Source organism: Bos grunniens, chromosome 10 (assembly GCF_055505025.1).
Source record: "Bos grunniens cultivar Pamir isolate PY7600 chromosome 10, Bosgru_T2T1.0, whole genome shotgun sequence".
NCBI lineage: Eukaryota > Metazoa > Chordata > Mammalia > Artiodactyla > Bovidae > Bos > Bos grunniens.
Genome location: NC_141174.1, coordinates 48,690,779 through 48,710,646, shown reverse-complemented (window position 1 = coordinate 48,710,646; position 19,868 = coordinate 48,690,779). Strand labels below are relative to the sequence as shown.

The 19,868-nt window shown below is 37.6% G+C and overlaps 1 protein-coding gene across 6 annotated transcripts in view; it reads left to right on the top strand.

Moving 5' to 3' along the window:
* The window catches only part of PRTG (protogenin), a 203,402-nt gene that overhangs the window by 111,255 nt on the left and 72,279 nt on the right, over nucleotides 1-19,868 (top strand). For all 6 annotated transcript variants that reach the window (XM_086321099.1, XM_086321101.1, XM_086321097.1 and 3 more), the window contains 2 exons: nucleotides 17,357-17,501; nucleotides 18,749-18,888. In XM_086321099.1, the coding sequence (XP_086177225.1) occupies nucleotides 17,357-17,501; nucleotides 18,749-18,888 (285 nt within the window). The remainder of the gene's footprint in view (nucleotides 1-17,356; nucleotides 17,502-18,748; nucleotides 18,889-19,868) is intronic.

Below are 19,868 nucleotides of genomic sequence, written 5' to 3'. Positions count from 1 at the left end.
TTTTATGTTACAGGCACTGTGCTAAGCACTTTACACTCATTATCTTATGAATTCATAAAAACTTTAAAAAATCCTATTTTATATAACAAAATATGCTTATGAAGAATAAGTAGGGAATTTCTTGGTGGTCCAGTGGTTAGGACTCAGGTGCTTTCACTGTTGTGGGGCCAGGCTCAATCCCTGCCCAGGGTTATGCAATAGGGAGTGATGTAGCCAAAATTATGGTAATCTTCTCAAGGACATAAGAGGCAGAGGTTTTGTTGTAAATACGGAGTGAATGGTGATGTGGTTCACTGAGTTTACTTAATGGTTTCTTTAAGTAACCATTACTGAGTGCCTGTTGTACACAGGCCACCATTCTAGCAATCTGCAGACAAGTAAGACATATCTCTAAACTTCAAGTCATTTAAACTTTTGGTTAAAAGTGGCTGGGAATTTGAATAAATAGGAAAGGTAGAGAATTTCTGAAACCAGTTATTAGTGTGAGTTAAGAAGAGAATTGTTGAGTACCATTGAGTGGCAACATGAAAAGCTTTGTGTCACTCTTTCCAGCCAAAGAAATTGAGTTTGGGGACTGCCAAGTCTGGCATTTGGCAGGATAGGGTTGATAAAATATCAAAGAAGCAAATTCTCAGATGTTATTAAAGATGTCTTTCAATATGGATACAGTAAGAATAGACTGAAAAATAATGTCGTCTGTGGGAAATTTGCATATAGGATCTATTTCTGAAAGGTCCTGGTTCCTAACTTCATTATAAAGTTTCTAGCCTTCATTTTGTTTATATGTCTGTGGACACATTTTGATCCAGATATTTCCTTTGAAAAGCAAACGTATACAGCTTAGCAACTGGATTTTAGAGTTGCCACATATTCAAGCAGGATACTAAATTCACTAGAAGTTGGGTAATAAGCCACTTATAAAATAGCTGTTGCATACTCAATATAGATTTTCAAAAAGAAGTCAATGCCCAAGATGTCGTGATTGTGTTACATTGTTTTTATTAAACAGATGAATATTTTTCTGTAAAATAACTTTTAAAAAAGTTTAAATAGCTACTTGTCTAGTCTTAAGGCTATAATAAATTTTCAGCTTTTGTTTGAAACTTGTACCTTGGTTGATTTTTTTACCTAAGTAGCTAAAGCTTGAGTTACCCTGGTTTGATGAAATGCTGGATCAGGGTCTCTTGCTTACTTCCTATTCAGTTGCAGGTCAGTCTTCAAGGTTTGAAGACTTGAAATGAATTGAACCTGTTGAGGTAAGAAGTTACAACTGTGTTTTGATTAGTAAATCCTGGAGTAGGCAAATGCATGATTTGAATGACCAGCATCATACAAATAAACTTTAAGCTAAACTTTATATGCATAAAATTCTGTAACTGACTCTGGAATTGTGGATATTTGAGAGTCTGAGATAGGAATCTTCCTGTTTCCTTGATGAGCTAGTTATAGAATTCTCCAGAGTTGGGCCGACCCGTGCAGGTACAAAGAGGGTGCTACTGAGAGCCGGGGTTCCTTGAGGTCTCGGGAACTGTCTGGGGTTTGGCAGGCAAGAGCTGTCCCTCCATCCCACTCTGGATATAGCCGCAGCCATTTTCCGCCCAGAGTCAGAGGCTTGTGGGTCTCCCCCCAACTTCCTTGCCCTTGCGGTAGCAGTGGGGCCCTGGTTGATCTGAATGATTGTCACTGTATTGGATGGACTGCTAAACTATTGAATTGCTTCCATCTTTTGACGACACTAGGAAATTGTCCATGGAGTTGAGATATTTATTGTAGTAATTTCTTGTCTTACATACTTAAGAGATCAAGCCCTGAGCCTTTGGAGTGGGAGCATTGACTCCAAGACTCTAGACTACCAGAGAACTAACCCTCGGGGGTATCAAATAGTGAGAACTCATACAAAGGAAACCACTGGAATACAAGACCCAGCAACACCCAAACACCAGTAGCACCCTGTGCAGGACACCTCATCTAAACAGCAAACAAAACAAAAATACAAACCCAATCATCAGCAGACAGGATTACCACCTCACTCAGACCTGTCCATCAGAGGAAAAACAAACAAAAACTCAGCACAAATCTCACCCTATAAGAAGCTTACATAAACCACTGAACCAACCTTGCTGCTGCTGCTGCTGCTAAGTCACTTCAGTCATGTCCGACTCTGTGTGACCCCACAGACGGAAGCCCACCAGGCTCCCCCGTCCCTGGGATTCTCCAGGCAAGAACACTGGAGTGGGTTGCCATTTCCTTCTTCCAATGCATGAAAGTGAAAAGTGAAAGTGAAGTCACTCAGTCGTGTCTGACCCTCAGCGACTCCAGGGACTGCAGCCTTCCAAGCTCCTCTGTCCATGGGATTTTCCAGGCAGGAGTACTGGAGTGGGGTGCCATTGCCTTCTCCGAACCAACCTTAGGAGGGCAGAAACCAAAAGGAAGAAAGAATTCAACGTTGAAGCCTGGCAAAAGGAGACCTCAAACACAATAAGTTAAAAAAGTAATAATAATGAAAAGGTAGAGAAATACTATATAAGTGAAGGAACAAACTAGAAACACAGAAGTCCAAATAAATGAAGAAAAAATAGGCAAACTACCTGAAAAAGAATTCAGAATAATGATAGTAAAGATGATCAAGAACCTTGAAAACAAAATGGAGACAATGCAAGAATCAATTAACAAAGACCTAGAAGAATTAAAGGATAAACATACAGAGACAAACAGCACAATTACTGAAATTAAAAATACTCTAGAAGGAATCAACAACAGAATATCTGAAGCAGAAGAACAAATCAGTGAGCTGGAGGATAAAATGGTGGAAATAAATTCTGAAGAGCAGAATAAAGTAAAAAGAATGAAAAGAACTGAGGATAGTCTCAGAGACCTCTGGGATCATATCAAATGCACCAATATTCAAATTATAGAGGTCCCAGAAGAAGACTAGAAAAAGAAAGGGTATGAGAAAATTTTTGAAGAGATTAGAGTTGAGATTTCCCCAACATGGAAAAGAAAATAGTCAATCAAGTCCAAGAGGCACAAAGAATCCCATACAGGATAAACCTGAGGAGAAACATGGAAAGACACATCACATACTAATCAAACTAACAAAGACTAAACACAAAAAGAATATTAAAAGCAGCAAGGGAGAAGCAACAAGTAACATACAAGGGAAGCCCCATATGCTTAACAGCTGATCTTTCAGCAGAGACTCTGCAGGCCAGAAGGGAATGGGAGGATATATTTAAAGTACTGAAAGGAAAGAATTTACAAGCAAGATTACTGTTCCCGGCAAGGATCTCATTCAAAATTGATGGAGAAATAAAAAGCTTTTCAGACAAGCAACATTTAAGAGAATTCAATACCACCAAACCAGCGTTACAACAAATGTTAAACAGACTTCTATAGTCCAGAAATACAAAAGAAGAAAAAAGATATACAAAATCAACCCCAAACAATTAAGAAAATGGCAGTAGGAACATATGTATCAATAAGTACTTTAAATGTAAGTGGATTAAATGCTCAACCAAAAGATACAGATTGGCTGAATGGATACAAAAACAAGACCCATATATATGCTATCTACAAGAAACCAACTTCAAACCTCAAGACACATATAGACTAAAGTGAGAGATGGAAAAATATATTCCATGCAAATGGAAAGCAAAAGAAAGCTGGAGTAGCAGTCCTCATATCAGACAAAATTAAAGTAAAGAAGTTTACAGGAGATAAGAAAGGGCACTACATAATGATCAAGGGATCAATCCAAGAGGAAGACATAACAGTTGTAAATATTTAAGCACCCAACATAGGAGCACCTCAATACCTAAGACAAACACCAGCAGAATAAAAGGAGAAATTGACAGTAGCACACTAATAGTAGGAGACTTTAACACCCCACTCACACCAATGAACAAATCATTAAAACAAAATTAATAAGGAAACAAAGTCTTAAATGATACATTAGATGAGATGGATCTCATTGATATCATCAGGACATTCCATCCAAATGCAGAAGAATACACCTTCTCAAGTGCACATGGAACATTCTCCAGGATAGACCACATCGTGGGTCACAAATCAAACCTCTGTAAATTTAAGAAAATTGAAATCGTGGTAAGCATCTTCTCTGACCACAACACTATGAGACTAGATATCAATTACAAAAACAAAAAACAAAAAAACTGTAAGAAACACAAACACATGGACATTAAACAACACATTTCTAAATAACCAACAGGTTACTGGAGAGATCAAAAGGGAAATCAGAAAATTTGTAGAAACAAATGACAATGAAAACACAACAATTCAAAACCTATGGGATGCAGCAAAAGCAGTCCTAAGTGGGAAGTGTATAGCAATACATTCCTACCTCAAAAAACAAGAAAAACATCGGACAACCTAACTTTACATCTAAAATAACTGGAAAAGGAACACACACAAAAAAACACACCAAAATTAGTAGAAGGAAAGAAACATAGAGATCTGAGCAGAAATAAATGAAAAAAAAAAAATGAAAGAAACAGTAGTAAAGATTAATAAAACTAAAAGCTGGTTCTTTGAGAAGATAAAATTGACAAACCTTTAGCCAGACTCATCAAGAAAAAAAGAAGACTCAAATAAAATTAGAAATGAAAAAGGAGAGGTTACAACAGACAATGAAGAAATACAAAGGATTATTATGAACAACTATATGGCAATAAAATAGATAACCTGGATGAAATGGACAGGTTCTTAGAAAAGTTCAATCTTCCAAGACTGAATCAGGAAGAAATAGAAATTATGAACAACCCAATTACAAGCACTGAAACAGAAGCTGTGATAAAAAATCTCCCAAAAAACAAAAGCCCAGGACCAGATGGCTTCACAGGAAAATTCTATCAAACATTTAGAGAAGAGCTAATGCCTATCCTTCTAAAACTCTTTCAAAAAATTGTAGAGAAAGGAACACTTACAAACTCATTCTATAAGGCCATCATCACCCTGATACCAAAACCAGACAAAGACAACACAAAAAAAGAAAACTACAGGCCAATATCATTGATGAACATAGATGCAAAAATTCTCAACAAAATTTAGCAAACAGAATTCAGCAACACATCAAAAAGCTCATACACCATGATCAAGTTGGATTTATTCCAGGAATGCAAAGATTCTTCAATATACACAAATCAATCAGTGTGGTACATCATATTAACAAATTGTAAGATAAAAACCATATGATAATCTAAATAGATGCAGAAAAAGCCTTTGACAAAATTAAGCACCCATTTATGATTCAGTTCAGTTCAGTCGCTCAGTCGTGTCCAACTCTTTGTGACCCCATGAATCGCAGCACGCCAGGCCTCCCTGTCCATCACCAACTCCCAGAGTTCACTCAGACTCACGTCCATCGAGTCAGTGATGCCATCCAGCCATCTCATCCTCTGTCGTCCCCTTCTCCTCCTGCCCCCAATCCCTCCCAGCATCAGAGTCTTTTCCAATGAGTCAACCCTTCGCATGAGATGGCCAAAGTACTGGAGTTTTATGATTAAAACTCTTTAAAAAAATGGGCATGGAAGGAACCTACCTCAATATAATAAAGGCCACATATGATAAGCCTACAGCAAACATTATTCTCAATGGTGAAAAACTGAAAGCAGTCCCCCTGTGATCAGGAAGAAGACAAGGGTGTCCACTTTAATCACCACTATTCAACATAGTTCTGGAAGTCCTAGCTACAGCAATCAGAGAAGAAAAAGAAATGAATCCAGATTGGAAAAGAAGAGGTAAAGCTCTCACTGTTTGCAGATGACATGATACTGAACATAGAAAACCCTAAAGATAGTATCAGAAAATTACTAGAGCTGATCAGTGAGTTTAGCAAGGTTGCAGGATACAAAATCGATACACAGAAATCACTTGGATTTCTATGCACTAACAATGAAAAATCAGAAAGAGAAATTAAGGAATCAATTCCATTGCAATGCAATTCCATTGCAACAAAAAGAATTAAATGTCTAGGAATAACCTTACCTAAGGAGACGAAAGAACTGTACACAGAAAATTATAAGACACTGATGAAAGAAATCAAAGATGACATAAACAGATGGAGAGATATTCCATGTTCCTGGGTAGGAGGAATCAATATTGTGAAAATGACTATACTACCAAGTGCAGTGTACAGATTCAGTATGACCTCTATCCAATTACAAATGGCATTTTTCACAGAAACGGAACAAAAATTTTCACAAGTCATATGGAAACACAAAAGACCCTGAATAGCCAAAGCAGTCTTCAGAAAGAATGGAGCTGGAGGAATCAACCTTCCTGACTTCAGATTATACTACAAAGCTACAATTATCAAGACAGTATGGTACTGGCACAAAAACAGAAATATAGACCAATGGAACAGGATAGAAAGCCCAGAAATAAACCCATGCACCTATGGATACCTTATTTCTGACCAAGGATGCAAGAATATACAATGGGGCAAAGACAACCTCTTCAGTAAATAGTGCTGGGAAAACAGGACAACTGCATATAAAAGAATGAAATTGGAACACTTCCTAACAACATACACAAAGATAAACTCAAAATGGATTAAAGACCTAAATGTAAGACCAGAAACTATAAAACTCTTAGACGAAAACATAGGCAGAACACTTGATGACATAAATCAAAGCAAGATCCTCTATGATCCACCTCCTAGAGTAATGGAAATAAAAGCAGAAGTAAAGAAATGGGTCCTGATTAAACTTAAAAGCTTTTGCACAACAAAGGAAACTATAAGCAAGTTGAGAAGACAACCCTCAGTATGGGAGAAAATAATAGCAAATGAAACAACTGACAAAGGATTAATTTCCAAAATACATAAGTAGCTCATACAACTCAATGCTAGAAAAACAAACAACCCAATTAAAAAGTGGGAAAAGGACATAAACAGACATTTCTCCAAAGACATACAGATGGCTAACAAACACATGAAAAGATGCTCAACATCACTCATTATTAGAGAAATGCAAATCAAAACTACAATGAAATATTCCCCTACACTGGTCAGAATGGCCCTCATCAAAAAGTCTACAAACAGTAAATGCTGGAGAGGGTGTGAAGAAGAGGGCATGCTCTTACACTGTTGGTAGGAATGTAAATTGATATAGCCACTATGGAAGATGGTATGGAGATTCCTTAAAAAACTAAGAAAAAACCAGCATATGACCCAGCAATCCCACTTCTAGGCATATACCCTGAGGAAACCAGTGTTGAAAGAAACGCATGTATCCCATTGTTCATTGCAGCATCATTTACAATAGCTAGAACATGGAAGCAACCTAGATGTCCATTGACAGATAAATGCATAAAGAAGTTGTGATACATATACACAAAGGAATATTCAGTTCACTTCAGTTCAGTCACTCAGTCGTGTCCGACTCTTTGCGACCCCATGAACTGCAGCACAACAGGCTTCCTGTCCATCACCAACTCCCAGAGTCTACCCAAACCCATGTCCATTGAGTTGGTGATGCCATCCAACCATCTCATCCTCTGTTGTCCCCTTCTCCTCCTGTCCTCAATCCCTCCCAACATCAGAGTCTTTTCAAATGAGTCATCTCTTTGCATCAGGTGGCCAAAGTATTGGATCTTCAGCTTCAACGTCAGTCCTTCCAATGAACACCCAGGACTGATCTCTTTTAGGATGGACTGGCTGGATCTCCTTGCAGTCCAAGGGACTCTCAAGAGTCTTCTCCAACACCACAGTTCAAAACCATCAATTCTTTGGTGCTCAGCTTTTTTCACACTCCAGCTCTCACATCCATACATGGCTACTGGAAAAACCATAGCCTTGACTAGACAGACCTTTGTTGGCAAAGTAATGGAATATTACTCAGCCATAAAAAGAAGCACATTTGAGTCAGTTCTGATGAGGTGGATGAACCTAGAACCTATTATACAGAGTAAAGTGAGTCAGAAAGAGAAAGATTAATATCGTATTCTAACACACATTACGGAATATAGAAAAATGGTACTGAAGAATTTATTTATAGGGCAGCAGTGGAGAAACAGAGAATAGACTTATGGACATGGGGAGAGGGGAGGGCAGGGTAAGATGTATGAAAAGAGTAATGTGGAAACTTACATTACCACATGTAAAATAGATAGCCAAGGGGAATTTGCTGTATGGCTCAGGTAACTCGAAACAGGGAGCTCTGTATCAACCTAGAGGGGTGTGATGGGGAAGGAAATGAAAGGGAGGGGATATGTGTATACCTATGGCTGATTCATGTTGAGGTTTGATAGAAAACAACAAAATTCTGTAAAGCAATTATCCTTCAATAAAAAATAAAAGAATTCTCCAAAGTTACTGATTGGTGACTTAGAACCATGGAAACAGCAAGAAGTATTGGAGCATGACTGCTGGCCACCATATCTTGGTACTTAGGACTCCCCAAGGAGAGGTGAGGCACTAGCAACTGGTACATTCCTTGACCAGTTGAGACTCCAGATCCTCTGGCTGCTGTGCAGTGTCAGAATCACCAGTGTAAATCCTGTGTTCAGGTTCTCACCAACTGAAGTATTTCCTTTTTAGTGAAAGAATATTTTAAATGTAATTTACACAAGAAAATTATGTTTTCTTAGATTAGGGAATAGTTCCTGAACTTATGAATTGTCATTTCAGATTGTGTATTCATAACTTTTGGGCTTCCTTGGTGGTTCAGCAGTAAAGAATTCGCTTGCAGTGCAGGAGACAAGAATTCGATCCCTGGGTCAGGAAGAGCCCCTAGAGAAGAAAATGGCAACCCACTCCAATATTCTTGCCTGGGAAATCTGATAGATAGAAGAGCCTGGTGGCTCCAGTCCATGGGGTCTCAAAGAGTCAGACATGACTGAATGACAACAATCATTCACAATTTTTAGTTGGTTTTAAAATCAAAATGTGTTAAGTATTTCATTCATTGCAACTTCCATTCTTTGTAACACGTATTAAGTTATTTCATTCATCGCAACTCAAGAAGCATGAATAGCATGTTAGTTTAACATTATAGTCATACATTTCCATGGTGGAAACATGAATGTGTTGCTTTCTGTTCTTCAAATAAAACTTTGAAGAACATTATCCTCTTAGCATTTTTTTTCCTCTTAGCCTTTCTGATCCTTTTTCTCTGACTATAAATCATAGAAGCAAATGCTTAAGTAGACAGGTGAAGAAGAGGAAGTCACAAATAAAATAGGCACTTACATTTATTGTGTTTGCGAGGTTGTTTTTGAGGATGGTGCATGTTTCTTGAGACCTTGTTTCTTGCCTGTTTTATAGAGCTCTGGCCTCTTAACAGCACTGCTTTAATGACTTCTTGTGAGGCTCTCGGTTTATGTTAGCACTGACTATGGAGGGAAGAAAGAGGTCAGGTTTCACAAGGAGGCTGTGGACTTGTAAAATCATACCCAACTGGCAGAAATGAAGTCTGCTTTAAGGAGAAAGCGAGATTTTCATAACACAAGATATTTTGCCATATAAATAAGTGCACGATGTTTTGATGATGCCTAAAACAGTTTGTCAAACGTGGGTGTTCTGGGGGGGGAGGGGGATTCTAACACTCATTTTAAAGGACCTATTCATTTACTCAGTTTAATACCACAGTTAAAAAGTTAAAATAGAAAAATATTTGCTGAGAAAGTTTGACTATCATGATATATGATATTTGTGCATGCTTTTCTGAAGTTTCTAAGTTTTGATTCAAATTTTCATGTAATTTATCTTTTTGTTGAAAAGTAATTTTTATTCAGATGTTCTTTTTCTTATTGTTTTTCACATTGAAGGCACTGACTAGGGAGGGAATCAAACATCCATATAGATGATAGCTACCCAAAGAATGATAAGGTCAAAGTACTAAAAAGGCAAATAAAAATTAAGAATGAGGGATCTTTCTTTTGGCTGCACTGCATGTCATGCAGAATCTTAGTTTCCTGACCAGGAATTGAAAGTTTACCCCCCTGCAGGAGAAGCTCAGAGTTTTAACCACTGGGCTTCAATGGAAGTTCCAGGATGAACGATTTTATAAGTCAGTGGAGCAGTGGTAGAAAATTTATGCAAATTCCTCTTTCAATCCATTCAGCATAAAACTTAGTCATGTCTGACTCTTTGTGACTCCATGGACTATAGCGCACCAGGCTCCTCTGTCCATGGAGTTCTCCAGGCAAGAATACAGGAGTGGGTTGCCATTTCCTCATCCAGGGAATCTTCCTGACCCAGGGGTTGAACTCAGCTCTCTCACAGTGCAGGCAGTTTCTTTACTGTTGGAGTCACACATACAAAGTTTATTTTTAAATATAATTACTTTTTAAAAATTATATAATTTTGTAGGAAAAAATAAAAGTACATAATTTATAGAGATCCTCTTGTAATCTAGCCCTTAGTATTTCATCATTGAAGTAGGGGATTTTATGCTCTTTAAATAATTTGTCTATCACATTAAAAATGAGAAAATTATTTCTATTTCTCTACACTTTATATATACCTTTATGTGAAAACTACATAGTCTGGCTTAGTAGGAAAAAAGAAAAAAATTAAATCTTAGAATATCTCTACCTTTGTTAGGGCTTTAAAATTTATTTTATTGTATAACATTCTGGAAGCAAAACTAGTGTATTCATAGCAAGATATCCTCTGTCCTATGCTTTCATAATACTCCATAATTTTCCTTCGTAATATTTATCACAGTTTAAAATTGCTATATACTTGAATAGTATATAGACAAAAATCCGTCTAGTCAAAGCTATGGTTTTTCCAGTAGTCATATATGGATGTGAGAGTTGGACCATAAAGAAGGCTAAGTGCTGAAAAATTGATGCTTTTGAACTGTGGTGTTGGAGAAGACTCTTCAGAGTCCCTTGGACTGCAAGGCGATCCAACCAGTCCATCCTAAAGGAAATCAGTCCTGAATATTCATTGGAAGGACTGATGCTGAAGTTGAAGCTCCAATACATTGGCCATCTGATGCAAAGAACTGACTCATTAGAAAAGACCCTCATGCTGGGAAAGAATTGAAGGCAGAGGAAGGGGATGACAGAGAATGAGATGGTTGGGTGCCATCACCGACTTGATGGACAGGAGTTTGAGCATGCTCCAGGAGTTGGTGATGGACAGGGAAGCCTGCCGTGCTGCAGTCCATGGGGTTGCAAAGAGTCGGACCCGACTAAGAGACTGAACTGAAGTAAACTGCATGGTAATTTTAGTTAAATCTTTCTCCATTGCTAGACAAAAATCCCTGAGGGTAGAGCCTTAGTTTTGTTTATCATTGGATCCTTGACATGTTGAACATGCTAGGCACAGAATAAACAAGTGTTGATGAATGAATGAATGAATTTAGAAAAGATTCGGTTCAGTTGCTCAGTCGTGACCGAATCTTTGTGACCCCATGAATTGCAGCACGCCAGGCCTCCCTGTCCATCACCAACTCCTGGAGTTTACTCAAACTCCTGTCCATTGAGTCTGTGATGCCATCCAGCCATCTCATCCTCTGTCGTCCCCTTCTCCTCCTGCCCCCAATCCATCCCAGCATCAGGGTCTTTTCCAGTGAGTCAACTCTTCGCATGAGATGCCCTAAGTATTGGAGTTTCAGCTTTAGCATCCGTACTTCCAATGAACACCCAGGACTGATCGCCTTTAGAAGAATGTACTGGTTGGATCTCCTTGCAGTCCAAGGAACTCTCAAGAGTCTTCTCCAATACCACACACAGTTCAAAAGCATCAATTCTTTGGCACTCAGCTTTCTTTATGGTCCACCTCTCACATCCATAAATGACTACTGAGAAAACCATAGGTTTGACTAGATGGACCTTTGTTGGTAAAGTAATGTCTGCTATTTAATATGCTGTCTAGGTTGGTCATAGCTTTTCTTCCAAGGATCAAGTGTCTTTTAATTTCATGGCTGCAATCACCATCTGCAGTGATTTTGGATCCAAAGAAAATAAAGTCTCTTACTGTTTTCATTGTTTACCCATCTATTTCCCATGAAATGATGGGACCAGATGGCATGATCTTAGTTTTCTGAATGTTGAGTTTTAAGCCAATTTTTTCACTCTCCTCTTTCACTTTTATCAAAAGGCTGTTCACTTTCTGCCATAAGGGTGGTGTCATCTGCATATCTGAGGTTATTGATTTCTCCCAGCAGTCTTGATTCCAGCTTGTGCTTCATCCAGCCCAGTGTTTCTCATGATGTACTCTGCATATAAGTTAAATAAGCAGGGTGACGGTACATAGCCTTGGTGTACTCCTTTTCCTATTTGGAACCAATCTGTTGTTCCATGTCTGGTTCTAACTGTTGCTTCTTGACCTGCATACAAATTTCTCAGGAGTCAAGTAAGGTGGTCTGGTATTCCCATCTCTTAAAGAATTTTCCACAGTTTGTTGTGATCCACACAGTCAAAGGCTTTGGCATATCAATAAAGCAGAAGTAGATGTTTTTCTGAAACTCTCTTGCTTTTTTGGTGATCCAGCGGATGTTGGTAATTTGATCTGGTTCCTCTGCCATTTCTAAATCCAACTTGAACATCTGGAAGTTCATGGTTTATGTACTGTTGAAGCCTGGCTTGAAGAATTTTGAGCATTACTTTGCTAGCATGTGAGACGAGTGCAATTGTGCTGTAGTTTGAGCATTCTTTGGCATTGCCTTTCTATGGGATTGGAATGAAAACTGACCTTTTCCAGGCCTGTGGCCACTGCCGAGTTTTCCAGATTTGCTGGCATATTGAATGGAGCACTTTCACAGCATCATCTTTTAGAATTTGAAATATCTCAACTGGAATTCCATCACCTTCACTAGCTTTGTTTGTAGTGATGCTTCGTAAGGCCCACTTGTCTTCACATTCCAGGATATATGACTGTAGGTGAGTATTCGTACCATTGTGGTTATCTGGGTCTTAAGATCTTTTTTGTATAATTCTTCTATGTATTCTTGCCACCTTTTGTTAATATCTTTTGCTTCTGTTAGGTCCATACTGTTTCTGTCGTTTATTGTGCACATCTTTGCATGGAATGTTCCCTTGGTATCTGTAGTTTCTTGAAGAGATCTTTAGTCTTTCCCATTCTGTTTTTTTTCCTCTTTTTTTTTTTTTTTTTGCACTGATTGCTAATAAAGGCTTTCTTATCTCTCCTTGCTCTTCTTCAGAACTCTTCATTCAGATGGGTATATTTTTCCTTTTCTCCTTTGCCTTTAGCCTCTCTCTTTCTCAGCTGCTTGTAAGGCTTCCTCACACAACCATTTTGCCTTTGTTTTTCTTGGGGATGGTCTTGATCACTGCCTCCTGTACAATGTTACGAACCTCTGTCTATAGTTCTTCAGGCACTCCCTCCATCAGATCTAATCCTTTGAATCTATTTGTCACTTCCACTGTATAATCATAAGGGATTTGATTAGGTCATGCTTGGATGGTCTAGTGGTTTTCCCTACTTTCTTCAATTTAATCTAAATTTTGCAATAAGGAGTTCATGATCTGAGCCACAATCAGCTCCCAGTCTTGTTTTTGCTGGTGGTATAGAGCTTCTCCATCTTCAGCTGCAAAGAACATAATCAATCTGATATCACTATTGGCCATGTGTAGAGTCATCTCTTTTGTTGTTGGAAGAGGGTGTTTGCTATGACCAGTGTGTTCTCTTGGCAAAACTGTTAGCCTTAGGCCTACTTTATTTTGTACTCTTAAGGCCAAACTTGCCTGTTACTCCAGGTATCTCTTGACTTCCTACTTTTGCATTCCAGTCCCCTATAATGGAAAGGACATCTTTTGTTTGGTGTTAGTTCTAGAAGATTTTCTAGGCCATCATAGAACCATTCAACTTCAGCTTCTTCGGCCTTAGTGGTTTGGTATAGACTTGGATTACTGTGATATTGAATTGTTTGCCTTGGAAATAAACCGAGATCATTATGTCGTTTTTGAGATTGCCCCAAAGTATTGCATTTCAGACTCTTTTGTTGACTATGATGGCTACTCCATTTTTTCTAAGGGATTCTTGCCCACAGTAGTACATATAATGGTCATTTGAGTTACATTCACCCATTCCAGTCCATTTTAGTTCACTGATTCCTAGAATGTCAACGTTCACTCTTGCCCCTTTTGTTTGACCACTTCCAATTTACCTTGATTCATGGACCTCACATTCCAGGTTCCTACACAATACTGTTCTTTACAGCATTGGACTTTACTTCCAACCCCCATCATATCCACAACTACGCATTGTTTTTGCTTTGGCTCCATCTCTTCATTCTTTCTGGAGTTATTTCTCCACTCTTCTCTAGTAGCCTATTGGGCACTTACTGAGTGGGGGAGTTCATCTTTCAGTGTCATATCTTTTGGCCTTTTTATACTGTTCATAGGGTTCTCAAGGCAACAATACTGAAGTGGTTTGCCATTCCCTTCTCCAGTGAACCACGTTTTGTCAAAACTCTCCACCATGACCCATCTGCCTTGGGGTAGAATTAGAGAACATTTAAAAATTTTCAGTTTAATTCAACAGGTATTGTTTTAGTGCCAAGTCTGTACCATTCACTGGCTTAAGGGATCCTGCAAAGTTATGACCCACTACTTGTCCTTATTGAGCTCAGAATGTGGAATGGGAGACAGTCTTGTGAATATGTGACTATAATACTGTGGGATAAAAGTAGCAATAAAGGTCTTCATTCTACAGGAGTCTTATAGAAGAAAAAAATCAGGAACAGCTTCCCAAAGGGTAAGACAAGAGAACTAGGTTTTAAATGATAACAGGATTTCATCAGGTGGACAAAGGGATCTACAATATTTGAAAGAGAAGGAAAGCATGTATATTGTTCAGAGATGTGAAATACAGTATATTCAGAGAATCATAAATAGTGCAGTGTCTGTGAGACATAATTTCAAGTGGTTGAATGCAAAGTGATAGAGTTTTATAGGGACTAAATAATTCATCAGTAACACAAATCAAATTTGTTTTTTATGACCATCACTCTCGAAGGTAACTCTGATATCAGGACAGATCTCACCTAAAGACACTCCTTTAAGACTTCCAGGCAGTTGGTGATAAGGACCTGAATCACAGAGAGAGTCCAGTGTTCTTGAATTGTGATCCTTAAACATTTTAGTCTCACTCTTTATATGCTTAAATCTTGAGGACTCCAAAGAGCTTTTGTTTAGGTAGGTTATATTTAATAATACTTTATTATTAGAAATTAAAACTGAGAAATTTTAAAAATATTAATTTTGAAATGAAAACACGGATCAATTACATATTAACATAGCACATTTAATGAAAAATAACTGTTTTCCAAAAAATTTTAGTAAGATGAGTGACACTTTTTTTTACATTTGTCCAAATCTTTTAAATTAGCTTAGTAGAAGACAGTTGGATTCTCACAGTGAATTAGATTTGTTGCTTTATATCACCCATCAAGTAGCTTCTGGAAGTACTGTATACTCAAGAGAAATGAAGGTGAAAAAGGCAAAGGATGATTATCGTAAAAATGCTTTTAACCTTCTGAGTCTATTGACAACAGCAGTTTGAAACTGCTGTTTTGAAGTAGTAAGTATTTTTTGTTACATACACAAAATATTAATTTACCCCAACTCCATCCTTTTTGGAAGGAGATATTCCTAAGAGTATTTTCGTTATTACTCACTGACTTTGTTCTGTACCTCTAAAGGCCCATGATCCATTTACAGATTAATGAAGTCACGTCCAAGGCAGAATTCGTTAGTCTTCTGTAACCTCTCACACTTCCCAGTGCAATGAGGCATAAGTCATCCAGCCCTTATTACTTCTATATTTCTTCATAATTTCTCATTTTGTTGAAAATTGTATATATGCATATTTATTTTTTGAACTGGGGTTTGAGGATGGAGAGTAAGACTATTATTGTGGCCCTTTCTTTATATCCTGGAAGACTTAGTAGAGGAAAGGCAAGCTACACTATTACCTGGAGTCTGGGCTCCATCAAAATGTAAAACTTGGAGGCTTGTCTACAAGAGTAAAGAAGAATTATCTCTAGAAAATATCAACATTTGAAGACTTAAGTCTAAAAATAGTCTCTTGAATCTGTGTGCGTTTATTTTTCAGGCACATCATTTGTCTTCACTTTTTCCACTCTCATTCTGCTCCATCAATACCAACCTCATTTTATTCCAAACATGGAATGACATATCTGTGTCCAATAAAAACCAAGTCTGTTTTCATTACAATATCTGCAGAATCTCTCTGTTCTCACTGCCGCCACCCGGTTTTGTCATTTTTATTTAAACAGCCTGTTGGTCTTTTGACTTAAGGCTCTTTTTCTTCAATCCATCCTAACAGTACCTGATTAATTTTCCCACACACTATTGTTACCATGATACTCCTTTGCTTAAAGCTTTTCAGTGATGCCTTATTTTGTACCGTGGTACAAACCTGTTTTATCTCTACTCTCCTTCCACTCTGCCATGAACATTTAATCTGATTTATTCTACAATAGTTAATCCTGGCTGTTGCCTCACAATCCTGTGAACACAGGCTGTACATTTCTTACTTCTGTGCTTGCCTTCGTATTACTCCTTTCATCTGAAATGTCTTATTTTTCTCCTTCCATCTAAACCCAATGGGTTCTTCAAATCTCAGTTTAAAACCAGCCCCTGTTGGGACTTCCGTGATGAAACAGTGGATAATAATCCTTCTGCCATGTTGGAGACACAAGTTTGATCCCTGGTCAGGGAATATCCCATGTGCCACAGAGCAACTAAGCCCATGCATCACAGCTGTTGAGCCTGTGCTGTAGAGCCCAAAAGCTGCAACTACTGAGCCCATTTGCTGCAATTAATTACTGAAGCCCACGCACCCTAGAGCCTGTACTCTGCAACTAGAGAAGCCATCGCAATGAGAAGCCTACGCACTGCAGCAAAAAGTAGTCCCCACTCGCCACAACTAGAGAAAAGCCTGCACAAAAGCAACAAAGACCCAATACAGCCAATAATAATAATTAATTTTAAAAAACAATCCTTGTGAAAGGTTTTTACCTGACTAGTTTGTCTTTACTGATTTCCCTGTCCTCTGAAATACACTAGTATTTGAGATTTTTACTGCACAGCTTAATGTATCATTATCTACCATTAATAATTGCTGTTTTTTGTTTCAGTTATGTTCATTTTTTTCTGAAATCTAAGATTCTTGAGAATTTCATTTTGGGAAAGACTAAAGTCCTTTAGCAGGGTAACTGCCCAGTGGTTTTTCTAAAATTATCTTTTAATTTCTCTCTGTGCTTGTTACGTTGAGTTGGCCTTATGTTTGAGCAGAAGTTCAAGTTTGATAAGTAATACCTAGCATAATTTTATTTCCAAGCATTATATAATAGTGCATATACTTATTCTGAATATGAAAAACTTTATCTTATAGCTATTTCTGCATTTGAAGTTCAGCCAATTTCTATTGAGGTCCGAGAAGGTGGAGTTGCTAGATTTGCATGCAAGATTTCATCAAACCCTCCTGCGGCCATAACATGGGAATTAAATCGGACAACTCTATCTGTAACTATGGACAGGTAAATGCAGCTTTTGTCTTTGAAGATGATACAGAAGGACCAAAGATTTCATCATAAAACTGTATATGGAGAAAGATCACGGTGAAACTGATTTTTGTTTATGATAGCGATAACTAATTTCTTAAAGTGAAGTCGCTGAGTCGTGTCCGACTCTTTGCGACCCCATGGACAGTAGCCTACCAGGCTCCTCCATCCATGGGATTCTCCAGGCAAGAGTACTGGAGTGGGTTGCCATTTCCTTCTCCAGGGGATCTTCCCGACCCAGGGATCGAACCCAGGTCTCCCGCATTGTAGGCAGACGCTTTAAGACATCTCAAACATAGGCAAAGAATTAGATTATCAGTCTCTGGTACATGGGGCATAGTTCCTGGCCTCTTGGTTCAGATCAGAATTCAGATTCTCTTAGTGCTTTGTTCTTTTCCTCAAACATCTTTTCTAACCATGGGACCCCCTGGGCACCTGGATTGCAGCCCAAGAATTTAGGAAACTAAATTACACTTTGACTACTGAGAATAGCAGTGCTGTTTTAAAGGTTTAAGGGTTTCCCATATATACAATAATGGTTGCCCACTTCCATCTTTGCCAATTGCTTAGCAGCCCCCTCTCCACCACACCACACACACACACACACACACACACACATACACACAGTCACGTGCCTGCATGCATGCATATACCTAGTGCTCTGGGGTGGTCAGAGTTTAGGGGTCAGGAACTTGGCAGCAACTTCAAAAGTTTGGTTCCTGCCCTAATGAGTAGCAATATTCCTTAGCAGGCTCAAATTGCTTGCTGAAATGGTAAAGAGCACTAAGATGGACAAACTTATTCAAGGAAGAGCTTTAAAAAAAATTTACATTCAGATAAATCTTGACAAATACCTAGATACTAACAGGCAAAAAGTCAGGAATTTGGGAAAAAAATCATACTAAGCTCTAGATTGTAAGTTCTAAATGTACTAAGTACTAAAAGTACTAATCATACTAAGCTCTAAATGTAAGTTTTCATGTCAAGTGAGATTCTGTGTAAAATTACACCAATAGATTTCACAAGTCACATACAGCATAATTACTTGTGTTTTACAGAGTTATAGCCCAAATGAAAACAACTGAATCAAGCTAGTATTTTTAGTCTTGAAAGTATTGCATCTGGCATTTTTAAAAGATTGACTATATTAATTCTTACCATAGGATAAATGTTAAAATAGAATGTAAAATCTACTACAAAGAGTTTAATCATGTTTCTTCTAGTGACAGGATAACTGCCCTGCCAACAGGAGTACTGCAGATATATGATGTTGACCAGAGGGATGCTGGAAATTACCGTTGTGTTGCTGCTACTATAGCCCACAGACGTAAAAGTATGGAGGCCTCTCTCACAGTGATTCCAGGTACCACATAGAAGTTTATTTTTCAAGCTTTAATTGGCCCAGGTTTTAATTTTCCTTCTCTGGTTATAATAGTATGCTCTAAAGTAGTACTTTAATTTCACTTAAATTTTATTGTAAACTAGTTGGAAAATGATCATTTTTATATATTTAAGCAACCTTCTTCCTCTAACTTGCTTTATACGTTAATATCAACATCTTTAAGAAAGACTGAATTTTTGTTTTATAAATACTTTTGTTTTTAAAATATAAAATGCAGAAAGACTTAAAAAAGAATAATAATCATCTAGTTCTACCAAATTTTTCCATTGTCAATAAAAATGTATTTGTTTCCAGTTTGGGTTTTTCTGTCTGTTGTTTTAGGAAAAATTATCCTTTGTAGAAATGATGCATGCTTTATTATAAAGAGTAATGTCTATGAAAGTAAAATACATTTTTTTACATTAAACAACTTGAAAAGTACAAAGATATGTTTTAAAATGTCCCTAGTCCATATCCAGAGGTGATCATTGTTAACATTGAGTGTATATAATTTCATGTATTTTGCCATACATGAATATAGTTAGAAGGGAAACTAGCTAGAGAGATGAATATGAAGAAATGTGTTTTATTAAAATGGAATTACAGATGCTAGTTTTTTATTTTTAAATAATTAAATTTACTTGAATGTTGTGGGGAAAAAACCTGTCCTAAAGACACTGTTGAACTTCAAATGAATGTTTACTCTTCACAAGAGATATTACTTCCTAAAAGATCCTTTAAGATTAAAAAAATTTTTTAAGAAACATCGAAACTGAAATTAAATTTTTAATGCCATATTTTAATTTGAGGTGGTATCTATTAGCTTCTTGGTATGAAGCATAAAGACAAAAGCACTCTCTCACTTCTTCATTCCCCCCACTGTCACATTAATTCCCAACAAGATTGTGAAAGTATTAAGTCAATGTTTGAATCTCTACGGAAACAACCTAAGTGTCCATCAA